This window comes from Seriola aureovittata, chromosome 2 (genome assembly GCF_021018895.1).
Source record: "Seriola aureovittata isolate HTS-2021-v1 ecotype China chromosome 2, ASM2101889v1, whole genome shotgun sequence".
In the NCBI taxonomy this organism is placed as follows: Eukaryota; Metazoa; Chordata; class Actinopteri; order Carangiformes; family Carangidae; genus Seriola; species Seriola aureovittata.
In genome coordinates, this window is record NC_079365.1 from 13,443,637 (window position 1) to 13,457,661 (window position 14,025).

At 39.7% G+C, this 14,025-nt stretch overlaps 1 protein-coding gene across 2 annotated transcripts; it reads right to left on the bottom strand.

Annotated features, from left to right (window-relative positions):
- Positions 1 to 3,391: 3,391 nt before the first annotated feature.
- Positions 3,392 to 13,587, bottom strand: suox (sulfite oxidase). 2 transcript variants are annotated; one of them, XM_056403197.1, is made up of 5 exons: positions 13,501 to 13,587; positions 8,561 to 8,631; positions 8,067 to 8,238; positions 6,596 to 6,868; positions 3,392 to 5,879 (listed from the first exon to the last, which is right to left on the bottom strand). In XM_056403197.1, the coding sequence occupies exons 1-5, from the start codon at positions 13,540 to 13,542 to the stop codon at positions 4,656 to 4,658; spliced, it is 1,782 nt and encodes a 593-aa protein (XP_056259172.1). In that variant the 5' UTR covers positions 13,543 to 13,587; the 3' UTR covers positions 3,392 to 4,655. The 2 variants fall into 2 exon arrangements, with proteins under 2 accessions (XP_056259172.1, XP_056259180.1); XM_056403205.1 differs by lacking the exon at positions 13,501 to 13,587 and adding an exon at positions 11,462 to 11,596.
- Between the last annotated feature and the right edge of the window lie 438 nt (positions 13,588 to 14,025).

Here is a 14,025-nt window from a genome sequence, read left to right on the forward strand (position 1 = left end):
GGGCGCTCACCCTGAACAATCACTACCCCATTCCCGTATTATTCCTTCAGGATTATGGCCTTTTTGTTGATCCCCTGCTGTTAATACAGTGGTGTTGTGTCTGAGGTATCACAGTTAAAGGGCCCTAAACCGCAGGAGGTGCTTCACCCTCCATCTTCACATTCCTGTCATCCCCATACACATCCCATTTAAAACAAATATTTGTGTTTGTAATGTAGCCATTATTTTACCCATCCCTGCTGACAGCTAACCAGGAACAGGCATCAAACTGTTTAAATGCAAACAAACAAACAGCCATCAGACAGTGGCTAAAAGGTCACTAAGATGCTCAGTGGGGACCCACAGAGAACTATACCCAACTCTCAAGCTTTTTAGCTTCTTTTAGCTCATTTTTTTTGGTTTGATTTCAGCTCTAACCTGCAACTGTTTTTAGCAACAACAAAAAAAACAAAACAACAAAAGCTCTTGCAAGCCCACTATATGCTATTATCCCATCACCAAAGAAGACAGATAAAGTTAGTGACTACCTAGTGAAGGTCTAGCATGGAGTTGAGAAAAGAGCCAAATATTTTTCTTAGGAGTTGACAGGGACAGTGCTGGAGGGAGAGTGGATACTTAAATAAATTCAGTGGCCAGAAACATGATTCCACTGATAATGTTACTTTGTGTCTGCTGGAACTGTTTTGCTAACATGTTAGCGATAATATAAGGTGATAACATGTCAGGGCTGTGGATTTGTCAGACTTTTGTAGCGTTCTTCTTCTTCCCCATAGAGGCCAGAGATTAGGCTTTAAGTCAACTCTGAATTCTGATGGGAAATATAATTTACATGGTCACACGATTAGAAATGGAGCTTTAAGCATTGAATATTTCTTTTTGATTCCGGCAAATAAAGATTAGTTACCAGTTACAGGTTTATATACTGTATATAATGATGTCAGAGCAATTTATGCATCATATGCCCTTTTATTTTTAAATAATTGAGTAAAGTGTAAAGAAGCTATTCTGCTGGGGCGTCGTGTGGCGTAGTGGTCTAAGCAGGCGCCCCATGTGTAGAGGCTACAGTCCTCGCTGCAGTTGGCCCCGGTTCGAGTCCCGCATCGGACGGCCTTTACTGCACGTCGTTCCCCCTCTCTCTGCCTCCCCATTTCCTGTCTCTCTCCACTATCCTGTCCAATAAAGGCACAAAAGCCCAAAAAAATATACTTTAAAAGAAGCTATTCTGCTGATGCATGTGGTTTAACTTTCAAGAACTGGAAGTACAAGTTTGGGTGCTCAAGTGGGATGACATCTTGTTACCATTTCTGTCAAGGGAAGATAATTTTAGTTGTGGCATTGTCAGCCAAATATAATTCCTGCTAGATTCAGATCATCTGAGGTCAACAGCAGTGTTTTCTGATCACTTAAATTATCCAAACCCTCAAGCAACATGAAGTCCACATAAATAATAAATATTCAGTTTAGGTTGATGTAGTCGTATTCTTACTGAGTATTTGTGCCTAAATTATAACCTTGCAAAGTTTAGGACTGTTGTATGAAAGGGATTTAAATGTAACAGTAGTATTAGCTGGTGAAACAGCTGGTCTCAAGATGTCAGTGCATGGTTAGCATCATGTGGCCTCAGAGGTACACAGACTAAAACCTGAGACAACACAGTAGCACTATAAACTTCCCTTTGTATGCCAACTGCAGAACTTACATCCAAATTTTACAGGAGGGAAGAAAAATAACTTTTTCATCTACTGTCAATAATAATGTGATATGACACCCTAAACTCAGAGCAAAGTAACTGTAGAAAATTTCCATGCTACAGAAGGTGTTAATAGGTCCTGGCATTTATCTGCATATTAGCATTAAGTTAAGAATTACTCATGTAGACAATTAGGCAAGGCTGTTTCCTTTACACTCCCTTTTCCTTCAATCATTTTCACAGAAAAACCTCCAACAGCCGTATTCTGCCTCCATCCACATGCTGCACATTCCTCACTGTATCACAACTTACTGCAGAGTGAAAATAAATGAAAGCTGTTGTGCACTGGTTTGCATTTACCACCAATGTGATACAATTCTCTGTACTTGCTGATCTAGGGAACAGTGAAACTAGTCAGAGTCAGTTTCATCTGCTTCCTGTCACTGTTATGGCAGAATGATTATTAGTGACCATGAGAGAAAAGGAACAGAAAGCAGGAACAAGCAAGACGTGGGAGTACAGTATGCTTGTAGGAAAAGACTGAAAGGAAAAGTGTGATGAAACTGACAACTGCCTCCATGTGTGATCTAAGTATGGGCAAATAGAGCATGTAAAAATATGGTTTTATACAGTGATGCGATTTTTTAAGTCTCATCAAACTAAAGCGAACGGATATTTGTCATTTTGCTGCTGACTTTACTTCCCTTTTTCTTCTGTCATTTCTCCTAAGTCTTGGTGAGTAGTACAATGTTGTACTCATACCAGCATCATGGCAACGTAATAAATGCATTCTCACAGCTTGGGTGAATTGCAGTACTATATAAATGTGCTGTTCTACATCTGTCCGACGCAATTCTGCTTACCACAGTTTTAGTCATTTATGAGTCAGAGACCAGAGAGAAAAGTTTATAACAAACATGACTGCCAGAAAACTTCCCCGGTAGGTCAGTCTCCTCGAGATACTGATAAACAAATGAGTCCCACTGCATTTATCATGTATGGAAACTACGGAAATATACAGGGTTTTATCATATTAAAAAACACCTGCAGTCAGAGAAAACGTGAAAGAACATCCACATCACTTTAATCCTATTCAGGGTAAAAGGCCTTCCTGCCAGCTGCAACATCTTTTTACAGTAAGCTGTCTGAGTCAGTTCATATCCTGTTTTCTCTGTTACCACATCTAACAATCAACAATGTAAAAAAGATAGCTAGAAACCTTCATAAGTTTTACAATTTGAATTTACTTTGGTGCCAAAGACAAAAATCCAGGATATGACCCCCGAATCTAGTATCACAATGTAATAATACATACATTGTAATACATTTCAGACAGGAAAAATCTTTGCAGCTGAAACTTGATTTCTGCATAAAATTATTTGAGATTTCTGAACTGTCCTCAACCGTGGAGGATTATGAGGCAACAGACCCTGCATCACAGATATGTATAGACCTCTCCCACACCTTCTACATAGGAGCAAGACACCCAGACTCAGAGACACAAAAGAACTGGTTGTGTGGTTGTTTTGTGTCTCTTTGTGGTTGTTTTGTGTCTCCTGTGGTTATTTGCAGCTCTTTGACTTTAAATAATTCTAACACACCAAATGTTTTTAAGTTTTTCCATGTCTGTTCACAAAACAACAGCCAGTCTATGTGTTGTATGGTAGTGACTCTAAGCAATAACTGAATCCAATGCCAGTGTAAAATTAGAGCTCTTTATTCATCATCTTCAACGATAATGTTCATTTTACACAAAACAGTGTAATTCAATGCTAATCACAGGGCTGCTTGCCACAAGAGGAATTCAGCGGCTTTGACAGATTCAACTGTCAACATGACTCAGATGAATTAACATTAATATGACTGAAGATCTCAATGACACTGAAAAACAAGCTGTGCACTTATTCCAGTTCAAACAAGTTCTAACAGGGAAGATATTTAGGTAAACAATTTAATTGTGGCTTACATGGTTTTACACATTGTTTGTTACTTTTCTCTATCCTTATAGGGAATCACGTCTTTCTCTAAACCTTTTTTTTTGCTCATCTCAGAAAACGGAAACAAAGCAAAGACCTGTCTTTTTTGACACATCAGGTCAAAGCTGGTTAAGAAATCTCTCTGCAATGTGCTGTAGGCTAAACTTCACCCGGATCTCCACAGTGAGGTCTGGTACTTCATACCAACTGTGACACACTAGGGCACAGACTGAGCACCCGAAGTCACAGTTCACCTGTGATTTGCTAAAAAGCAAGAATTGATGATCTCAGCCATTGACAGATACTTCTAGTAATTTTTCTTTAAGCTACTGAAACTTAGTAGCTTATCTTTTGCAGAGGTAATTGATCAGCGACGCCACAGCTGCAGATAACAAAAAATGTTTTCTACCAGATGTTTTAAAAATTCCTAGATGATTCCACTCTTGGTAAACTGGTAAAAAGAAAAGCAACTCAAGTAGCCTTCATTTAAAGTAATAACTCTATAACAAACTCAAAATGTCTCTATATTTCAGTTAGATTTCATAATATGCATAATAATAAAATTAGGCTTTAAACATGCGTGGTAATCACACAAGCATCTTCGGTGTTAAGAATGTTGTTGATAATGATTAAAAAAAATAAATGTTTTTTGCCCTACAAATCTAAAAGACTCACATGTTCACTTAGAACCAAAGTGTAAGTGACTCATCACTGGATGAGACTTTTGGTTTAGTCGGTCACAGCCTTTAGCTTTACGCTAGGTACCACTGAGAATCTTTCACATCTCAAAGGCAGCACGACTGCATAAATACTTAAAGTCTATGTGTCAAAAATCCTGATGTATTTGTTTTAATACTTTAAAATATTGTGTACTTTGTCTTTATGAAACTGTTTTTTCCTTTAAATATTTTCTTGCTGAGTCCAAGAAATTTAAGACGATGTCCACTCTCTAAACCTCTGCAACTTGGAGGTGGATCCAACCACTGAGTTTACTCCTCATTTTCATCTTCTCTGATCTTCACCTTCACTCTGTGCCAGGCGTTACTCAGGACCCCCCTCAGGTTCCAGATGGGAGGGACTGTGTCTGGCTGCATGTTGTAGCTGTTGTCAACTGCCTTGCAAACTATCTCCAGCTCCTGAGCTTCAGCAGGAAGAGGAGCCGTCACCTCCCAAAGCTTCCAGGCCCAGGCTTGTCCTGGTGGAGGTGAGGGTTCAGGTGCTTGTCCCTTGTCACTGGTCCTCAGCTGGGCCACTTGCCATGTCTTTCCTCCATCTAGAGAAACGTCTACACGTACCACCTCTCTGCCCCCGCCGCTCCAGGCATAACCTTTCACAGTCACCTCTTCTGCACTGCGATCTACCACAGCCCCGTCTGCCGGCGTGGTGACCGCAGACTGGATGGGCAGCTCTTGGATGGCCGGAGCAGACTTGAAGTCCACTGTGTCCCAGTCCGTCCCAGGGGAGAAACCCTTGTAGTCGTTCTGCTGCCAGTGGCTGCTGCTCTCCTCTGTGCTCACTATGATCTTTCCCAGCCATTTAACATTACGTGCACCTACTGTGCCTGGTACCACGACGCGGAGAGGGAAGCCGTGGTCAGCAGGAAGCTCCTCGCCATTCATTTCATAAGCCAGCAGCACATCACCTTCCTCACTAACTGCCTTCTTTAGAGGGATGGACGCACCGTAGGTAGTACCTGTCACATCCTTGTCCAGTCCCTCAAACTGAACATGGCAAGCCCACTTAGCAACATCTGGCCCGTACCCAGCTGCCAGCAGCACATCCCTGAGTTTAGCGCCGCTCCATGTGGCGTTACTGATTGCAGCAATGCCCCAGTTCAGTCCTTTCACCTGCTTTACCTTATTCATCTCAGAACGACGGTTACCTGCACACTGCAGTGTGGCAGTGACAGTGTGTTTGGAGAATTTAGTCTTCAAGTCTTCTAAAGACAGCGTCAGCACCCCTCCAGGTAGTCCCTCCACACTGAGCTGATAAGAAGCTGGGTCTACCTTGGGAACAGGTAAGTGATTTCTCTTGAAGAAGAAAGCAGAGGGGGTGATGTAGCTGTCAGAGAGAATTTCAGGAGGCGGCTCAGCATTGAAAGGCTTGAGGTTGTTGATGTGCAGGACAGGGTGACGCTCTGGGTCAGAAGAGTAGGGGTCAGATGATTTCACAGCCTGCTGCTTCTTCACGTCTTCTGCACTCAGCTCACCAACCTTTTATTAACCGAAGACACAAAAGCTGTATTAGACCCCATCAATGCCTTCATCTAAAAACAGCCTAAAACACATATCAAAAGGCAAAAAGACAAATGACTGTTTGTTTACAAAAAAAATCCACAGGACACATTCAAGCTGAATAAAAAAAAAAAATCCACCAATCAAACAAGCAATTTTCTCACTGGCCACTTGAGGGAGTGCTAAGATTTAACCTACAGCTGTAAATGTTTCCTGAGTATAGCAGTAGACCTTTACATACTTGTCTTCAGGTCTCAAATACAAGATGGACAAAATAAATTACATGAACTTTTCCAGGATAAAAATCAACAGACTTCTCTCAGTAACCCTAATGCAGTTAGAGAGAGCAATGCCATACTGTAGGCTGACATCAATCTTTGTTTCAATTTCTCAAAGACGCCGTGGACGTTGATGAAACTCGTTCCAATCACGAGACCAGTTAACATCTGCTGAAAACCCTTTTTTTCACTGAGGGAGTCCACTGTTAATATTTTACCTATAGCTCACTCATTTCACAGAAAAAACAACAAACTTAAATTGGTTGTAGTCACCAGACCTTTTTTTTTTTTTTTTTTTTTTTAATTATTCATGGTTTTACAGGACAACATGCGTGTCCCCTTTTTAACCTGATGAAAAGTGAAACTAAAGACTTCAATCTTTTTTAAATTATAAAGAGAACCCAAGTTTGTGCTCACCTTATATTCTGAGAGGATTTCCAGCACATGCTCCTGCTTGTGTACAGCATAGAGCGCCCAAAATGGTTCAAGGGCCCCACCCGCAGCCAACAAGATCTTATCACCACCGGGGTGCATGGCCACAAACTCAGTGATGTCATAGACACCACCTTTGTAAGTGACCCACACGCCATCCTGCAGAGAGCGGTGCTTTGTGACTTCTTCCTGGCTGAAGATGGGAAGAGAGGAGGTCTTCTCTATGGTCTGCACTCTGACAGTGTCTGCCTGCTCAGCCTGTAGGAGAGAAGAGACAGGAGAAGAAACCAAATATGAGAGAGTTAAATACCCCAAGATTACATCTATGGCACAACTCTGACTGCATGGTTATTTGGGTTCTTCAGTCACTATTGTAATTGTAATTTTCTGTCATTATGTTAGACCAAAATGCAGGACCACACTACTATGAAACTAGAGGCTTTACTGTTAATTGTGCAAACATAACTGGTCGACCAGATGGTGTTTGTTTGCCAAGCAGCAACAGCACGTTACTGAGCTGTTAATGATTTTAAAAGTTCTTCGAATTGCCCATTACTTGTGGAGGATTGAGATAAAACAAAGTAGAAAAGTGAGAGCTTCTGAAGAAAATGCATGATTTGTACTACTACCACTATTACTATGAGTACTATCACACAGTCTTGTACCAACATTTTGCAGCATCACTGTGTTAATTATTCACATATTTATAGAGGAGAACTCCACTGCTGCTTGGAAAAGTTAACATGTAAACAGGATTTACAATGTTTGAGTAGATGAAAGTCATGTCTGCCCTTATGCCGATTCAGAAATAGATAAAACAAACTCCAAAATTCAGGCTTGGTAAATAATAAATATGAAAAATGACATCCTGACCTATCTAAAGATGCAACTAAATCATTTCTGCATTTATAGTCAGTTGTTTGGAGAGCAGATGTCGTAACCTGTACTTGAATTTCTTCAGTCTGAACTTTTCTTTCCTTCCTCTGAACACATTCTGCTAAGCTCAAGATGTTTATGCATGTTGAGTCACATGAAATGTGAAAGGGAGTGAACCAAGAGTACGACAGGTCACTGCCCTTACAGTAAATAGCAATACGCCATAAAAAGGTGTGAGGGAACACTGTAAATTCTTCTTCCCTAAATTCAATGATATAAAACCATTTAAATTTGCCAAACAATATACTAATTTAGATAGCAGCATATTATATTGTGTGACAAAGGAGTGCAGATAGTGGGTTGCAGGGCCGCAAATAGGTTTCACCTAAATAAGTAGGTGTTTTTACCGTTTTCTTAACTGTGTAGATGTACAATATGTAAAAAATGTCTTGTCTCAATCAGAATCATGTCTTCATTTTGCTTGTTTTGCTGAACATGTTTCAGTGACATTATTTAGTCTTTAGCACAACATAAGCTAATCATAAATTGCATGCTTTTACACATCTTATCTGCTCCCAACCTTGTGCTGATGGAGGCCGTAAGCCAGAACGACCCCCGTACCAGCCAGCAGTCCGGCCAGGCCATATCTCCAGCTGGGACTGTGTGTGTGCTGGTACGATCTCTGGTCGTCGCTGCTGCTGCTACTCCAGAGACGAACTGCACACGATGCCACAGCAGGTGCAACCTGACGCCTATGAAATGAAAAAACTGGGAATGTATTTTTTATGCAGAACAAGCCGAGCTCATTTGGTAGTGATGGTGAATTCACAAAGTGTGAAATAAAACATAAAAAAGGGGATCAACACCATAGTCAGGCCATGTTGAAAATATAAGTAATTTGTTAAACACAGCTCGAGTTGTTCATTTTAGTATCCTTCATCAAACCGAAACCTTTGACTGGGTGGAGTTCATACCAGACAAAAAGCAAATACTTTGTTGGCAGTAAGCCAAGTTAATTTCAAGACATCAGGTATAATACATGTGATAAATGGCCATTTTGTTACAGTACTGTACCTTTGAGTGGTGAGAGGGCCAAATCGAGTCAGGCTGTGGCAACGTCTGAGAAGCAGCATTGCATTGAAGTTCTAGGGAGTAATTGAGTTGAGGAAAAAGGTCATTTCACAGTGTCACAATAAACAGCACCTTACAAAAAAATTTAAAATTAAAAAATAACTGAATTTCTTCTAATTTGAAATATACCACAAAAACCATGGTGAAATTCAATCTGTTGAGTTCAAATTATTTCCCTTTCCTTTTGCTAAGCAGACTGTATAAACATGATTCTGTCTTGCCAGCAGTGCGAATTTGCCAGTTACTGCACCTTGACTACCATTTCTGTCTGTATGACATGTGTGGTGTGTCCTATTCGTGCAAACTAACCTGTATAAAATGATGTGATGCACCATAACATGGACGGTTTCTGCTTTATTGTTAATTTGGCTGTCTGTAATTCCATGCAAAATGTAACTGGAACACTGATGAACATCCACGGACTACAGACCTTTCACAGAAAACATTTACCTACATTTAGCTGGTGGCTAATGTATATTTTCCCGCCCACATTTAGTGTACACAATTGTTCCTGTAAACCGTCAGCAGCTTCATATACTTTTGACAACTAGCCTTACATGTGTTTAAAATGAGCACTGAATTAGATTGTGCATTAGGTCAGACTAGAAAAATATGGAAATTGTACAAGTTAATTTCAGCTTGCAAAGACCTGCAACAGTCCCTCTGAATACAGACTTTGTCATGGAGGCATTAGGACACAGTGAATCTAACATAGCATTGCACTGGAGGCTGTGTATAGTCTAATACAGTTTTTTCAGCATGTTTACTTGTAAAAAAAAAAAAAAAAAAAAAGACCTAGTGAACCTTTAAACCCTTGAACTCTTACTGATCTGACCAATCAGTAGTAACTTCATCCTGCAAAACGAGCCAACCAGAACAGAGAAAAGGAGGAGGAGGTTCAGTTTCCTCTTCCCTAACAGCAGAATCAATGCTGATGTGTAAAGTCATTATAGTAAATACTGACAGACTGTCCAGTGTCCAATTAAGACACTAACTGAAACGTATTACTATTAAATGGGAAATGTAATAAAAATCTGATTTATCTTCTGCTGCTGACAATGTCTTAACATTTTCAAAATAAGGAAAGAAGACTCAGTAACGACTCCAGCTTGAACCAAGGAATGGAACAAACATCTCTAAACTTTTTCTACCTCATGGGTAGGGCCCGCACGTAATGAGGAAAGATCTGTGACTACCTGGAAGATTAAAAGTTTACAGATCTCCGTCTTTAATTGCAGCATCAGACCAAAGTTAACAGCACAAACTTTTCTTGAACAGTATGAAGGCAATCTAAATAGCTAGAAGAAAAGCATTAATGTCACTCATAAAATAACAGATTATGTGGAGGCACGCTGCTTTATCAATTAGTGACACCTGCCTTATCTCTTACAGGTGGCCATTTAGATTACCCGGGGTTATCTCCAACCAACTTTCACTGAGGTAGCTACAAGAATTCCACTAATTTCTTCTTCTTCATTTCCCCCTATTTTTGACTTGTCTCACAACATTTTCAGTAAGAGAAAACAAGTGCTCTCTCATGAAAAGGAATGATAATGTGGAGCCATTGAGCCATATGTTGCCATAGCTGAATTAAAACAATGTCAACCTCAATTTTCATCAAGGAGTACCTGAAGGACTATGTGTGATTGTATTTGTGACATTGATAATCCTACTACCACCTCAGGCAGTGATATGGGTGCTACTATGATGAGTACAAGTACTGAATTCACAGTGGTTCTCTCACATACACACACACAGGTTCACATTTTAATGACTGCAACAGCACCATGGACTTTTAATTCATGGCCTGACCTTAACACTGCAGATATCAAGTAATGTTAATATCATTAATCACAGCCGCCTGTTTTGAGCTGCCATAAAGCTACTGTGGTTTGTCCTACTTGGAAAGGACAACGTGAATGACAGCAAAACTGGACCCAATTTAAATCAGTCAAATCAATCAGTCATTTATGCTTTATCAACTTCTGGCCAGCAACTGCAGTTGGCAACTGGTTGCTGTTGGTAACTGAGCCCGTTAGAGCTTTTAAGCCAAAAACTTTGAACTGAAAATGTCCTCATAGCTCGAAAAGTCCCAGTCTGTCTACTATATTTATTCACCATGACCATCCCAAGGCTTCACTGAAGACAGTGATGTATTACATGTGTACCTCTTTATTTAAAGTCTATAGTACTGTTTACAGTTAAGGAGCAGTTGCAATGTAAATGCTCCGGTCAGGGATGGCAGTTGCAGTGTGTGGTGTCAGGCACTCGAGCCCTCAACACAGTATTACAAAATCATAAATGGTCTACAATTGAAGAAGAAATTAAAACAAAAACAAATAATTTAACGCAGCTATTACGTGTGAAATAAAATGTGTTTGCTAACAACATTTTACTTTACTGTTTTGTGAGGACATTTGGTCAACAACTTACACAACTTATATCATGTAGTTAGCAGCGTGTGCTGGTTGTAGTAGCCTCGTAGAGTTGTGGACAGGTCCTAAAAATATCTTCACTAAGGGTCGCAAACATCTCAGCGAGTTAAGGTAGCGTAAAGATAACCACGTTAGTTGCGGTCCAATGCAGTGAATATCTTAATTAATGAAACTTTAATCTGCTTCAACCTTGACGTTATACGAATACACGTAAGGTCCTTTAGCAACCTTAAATTGCAGCGCTTCATCATCATCCTTGTGGCTAACTTTAGCTAACACTCAAGTTAGCAAGCTTACCATCGACAGCCTGCCTGACCCACTCCTTCAGAGACGTTCATAACAAACAAGAGAAAGCTTTATACCAGTATCTGTTTCTTCAACTGAACCAAACCAAACTAACGTTACTCACTTCTGCTGTGTCAGTCGCTGGCTTGAACCCAGGTGCTCTCCACGATGCACAACCGAACTGATTACCCACGTAACACGGCTCTGAAACGTTACTGACCGTGGGGCGTTCAACACCACTAGTACTTCAGTACCTCGCGCCTCGTCATGCGCCAACCCAAAGGCTCCCTAGTGTACAGATCGCGCCCAAATATAATCGAGTGTAAGGACTGTAACACTTTGAAAAACAAACATTTGGATGGATTAATTAATGGATGAATACTATGAGAAATGTATCTAAGAAATGAAACACTACTTTCTTCTGAGTCACCGTCGATTAAGGATTTATGGTTGTAACTGATGACTTTATTCGTGCTAAAATCGTTCAACAAGCCAGGTTGTAAAAAAAATCCCTTTGATTGGACCACTTCCCTTCAGGAAAAGGGCAAACCCTAACCCCTATCTGGAACAAAATGGATTAAGCAGCCATTAATATACTATCAACATTTATACCATAACTAGGGATAAATACTGGCCAAATTGACTTTTTAAAAAAGAATAAAATCCATACATGCTCCAACACAGTTTTGTTGATTTTCCAAGCTCAGCTTCCAGTATTCAGTCTTTCTAGACGAACAGTGAAGGCACCTCTGTTTACAAGGTAAACACTGACTGACATGCAGAGGGGAAGTGCACCTAAGGTTTGAATAAAACACAAAATTGTCAACTAATAATGGAATATTGCAATATTGTTTTGGCTGTATTAATAAAAACAAAACAGAAGCTTAACTACACTTGAGGGATGATCTGAGAGAGGCACAAATCTCAGCTCACATCCTACAATAACTAAAGATAACCAGGTAAAGTCAGCAGTGCACTTGGATGGCAGACACAAAGATGTAGCTTTCCTCTTTCAGTATGCCTTCAGAAAGGACAGAAGCAAAATGAATGGATGGATGCCGCCAGTGAAGTTGAAAACAGAAAGAAGCAGCATGTGTTCATGTGAAGTAATGTCATGTTTCCCCATTTGGATTTATTTTATTAGTTATCTATCTTCAAAGTAGAACATCATTGCTCTTGCTTGCTGGCATCAGTTGTCAGCCGAGTCAATAAGAAAGTGTTTATCAGGAAACTTTATTGTTATAAGAGAATAGTAAATAGGTGTGTGGTGAAATATAACAATTTCACCAGAGATACTGTAAGTCTAAACGCTATCGCAATGCAAAGTGGAAAGATTAGCAGTAACAGAAGTGAAATTTGTGTTTCTCATGAAACCTTAGTCCACAGTATTTGTTTTCACTTTTGCTTTTCTGAAGAAAACAATTGAGTGATTATTTTTTTAACTAGCATTCTTATGTGGCCCTGCCTATTGTGTTCTCAGATGCATTTTTGTGAGAAATTCTGTAACCCTCACTACTTTTTTCCAAATATACTACTTTTAATAAACAAATGTTACACAATACACCTTTGACTAAGATATACAACTTACTGCTGAATGGAGGAGATACAGACTCAGAAACCTGCATGTCATGAAGATATTTCACACTCAAGCTCCTAAAGGTTGTTTGGTGTGTCTGTTAGTATAACAGGAAGTAGGAACACTGACAAAAAATTCAGAGTCACTACAAATCCAGTGAAAATCTGCTTTGCCTGTCCACAAATTAACATGAGTCTGACAATTCTAACACTAAACCTACAGTTACTGCTGCTCTTTGATGAAGTTTCTTCCCTTGCTGAAAGCCTAGTGTCCTGAAATTACATGTTTGACAAGTATAAGAACAGTGTAGATTTGACCACTGTTGTGTAAAATTTCTGTTTCCTGTGTTTAAACCTGTGGTATAAACTTTGCAAGGTTATGTCTTTCACTGGATTCCAGTGAAAACATAATCTCTGGCACCAAGGGAGCTAGGATTGAGTTGCTATGGCAACAACAGATTCACTGTCTGTGTTTTGATGACAATATTTCCAACCCTGATGCTACATTTTTACAGTCATAGTGAAGTATATTTGTAATGTTCTGGGGTAATGATATATGCAGTTAAAATGGGCTTCTTAGTTACTTACTTGTGTGAATGGACCAGAACATCCTGTTGCACAGTGAAACATACTGCAGACAAAACGTTCCTGAAGCTCAGGGCGAAGGTACAGATCTGTCAGATATTTCCGCATACTGTGCTACAATAGGGCCACGCTCAAACTTTACACACACCTTAAATAAATGTTTGTCTAGTGTGCTATTTGTGCAGTTGGGAGCTATCTGTGTATCTGAGCTGTACGTTTTAAATATCCTGAATATTTTGTTGTTGTGGAATTCCCTTTTTTAATACATTTCTGAATGATACTGGGCCCAAAAATATTGTTTGTGCATTTTATATATTTTTGTACTGTTTTGCAGTTAATTATGTGTCTAACAAACTGCCTTGAAATAGCAGCAGTATTGCAGCATGACCAGTCCAGAATTACAAAAAGTTTCAGACTAAAAGTTCAATGAATTAAGTGAAATAAGAGTTAGTTTCAAGCAGAACAGTGTGGATATTTGCCTCTCTGTAGAGAAATTATGTCACTTACAGTATGTGCATGTTTAAAACC

Bases quoted from the DNA above. Each gene is read 5' to 3' on its own strand.
- suox (XM_056403197.1), bottom strand. From the start codon at position 13,542: ATGTTTCACTGTGCAACAGGATGTTCTGGTCCATTCACACAA. The intron at 8,632-13,500 runs GTAAGTAACTAA...ATTACTCCCTAG, and splicing joins GTTCTGGTCCATTCACACAA to AACTTCAATGCAATGCTGCT. The intron at 6,869-8,066 runs GTTGGGAGCAGA...TCTCTCCTACAG, and splicing joins ACGGCCTCCATCAGCACAAG to GCTGAGCAGGCAGACACTGT.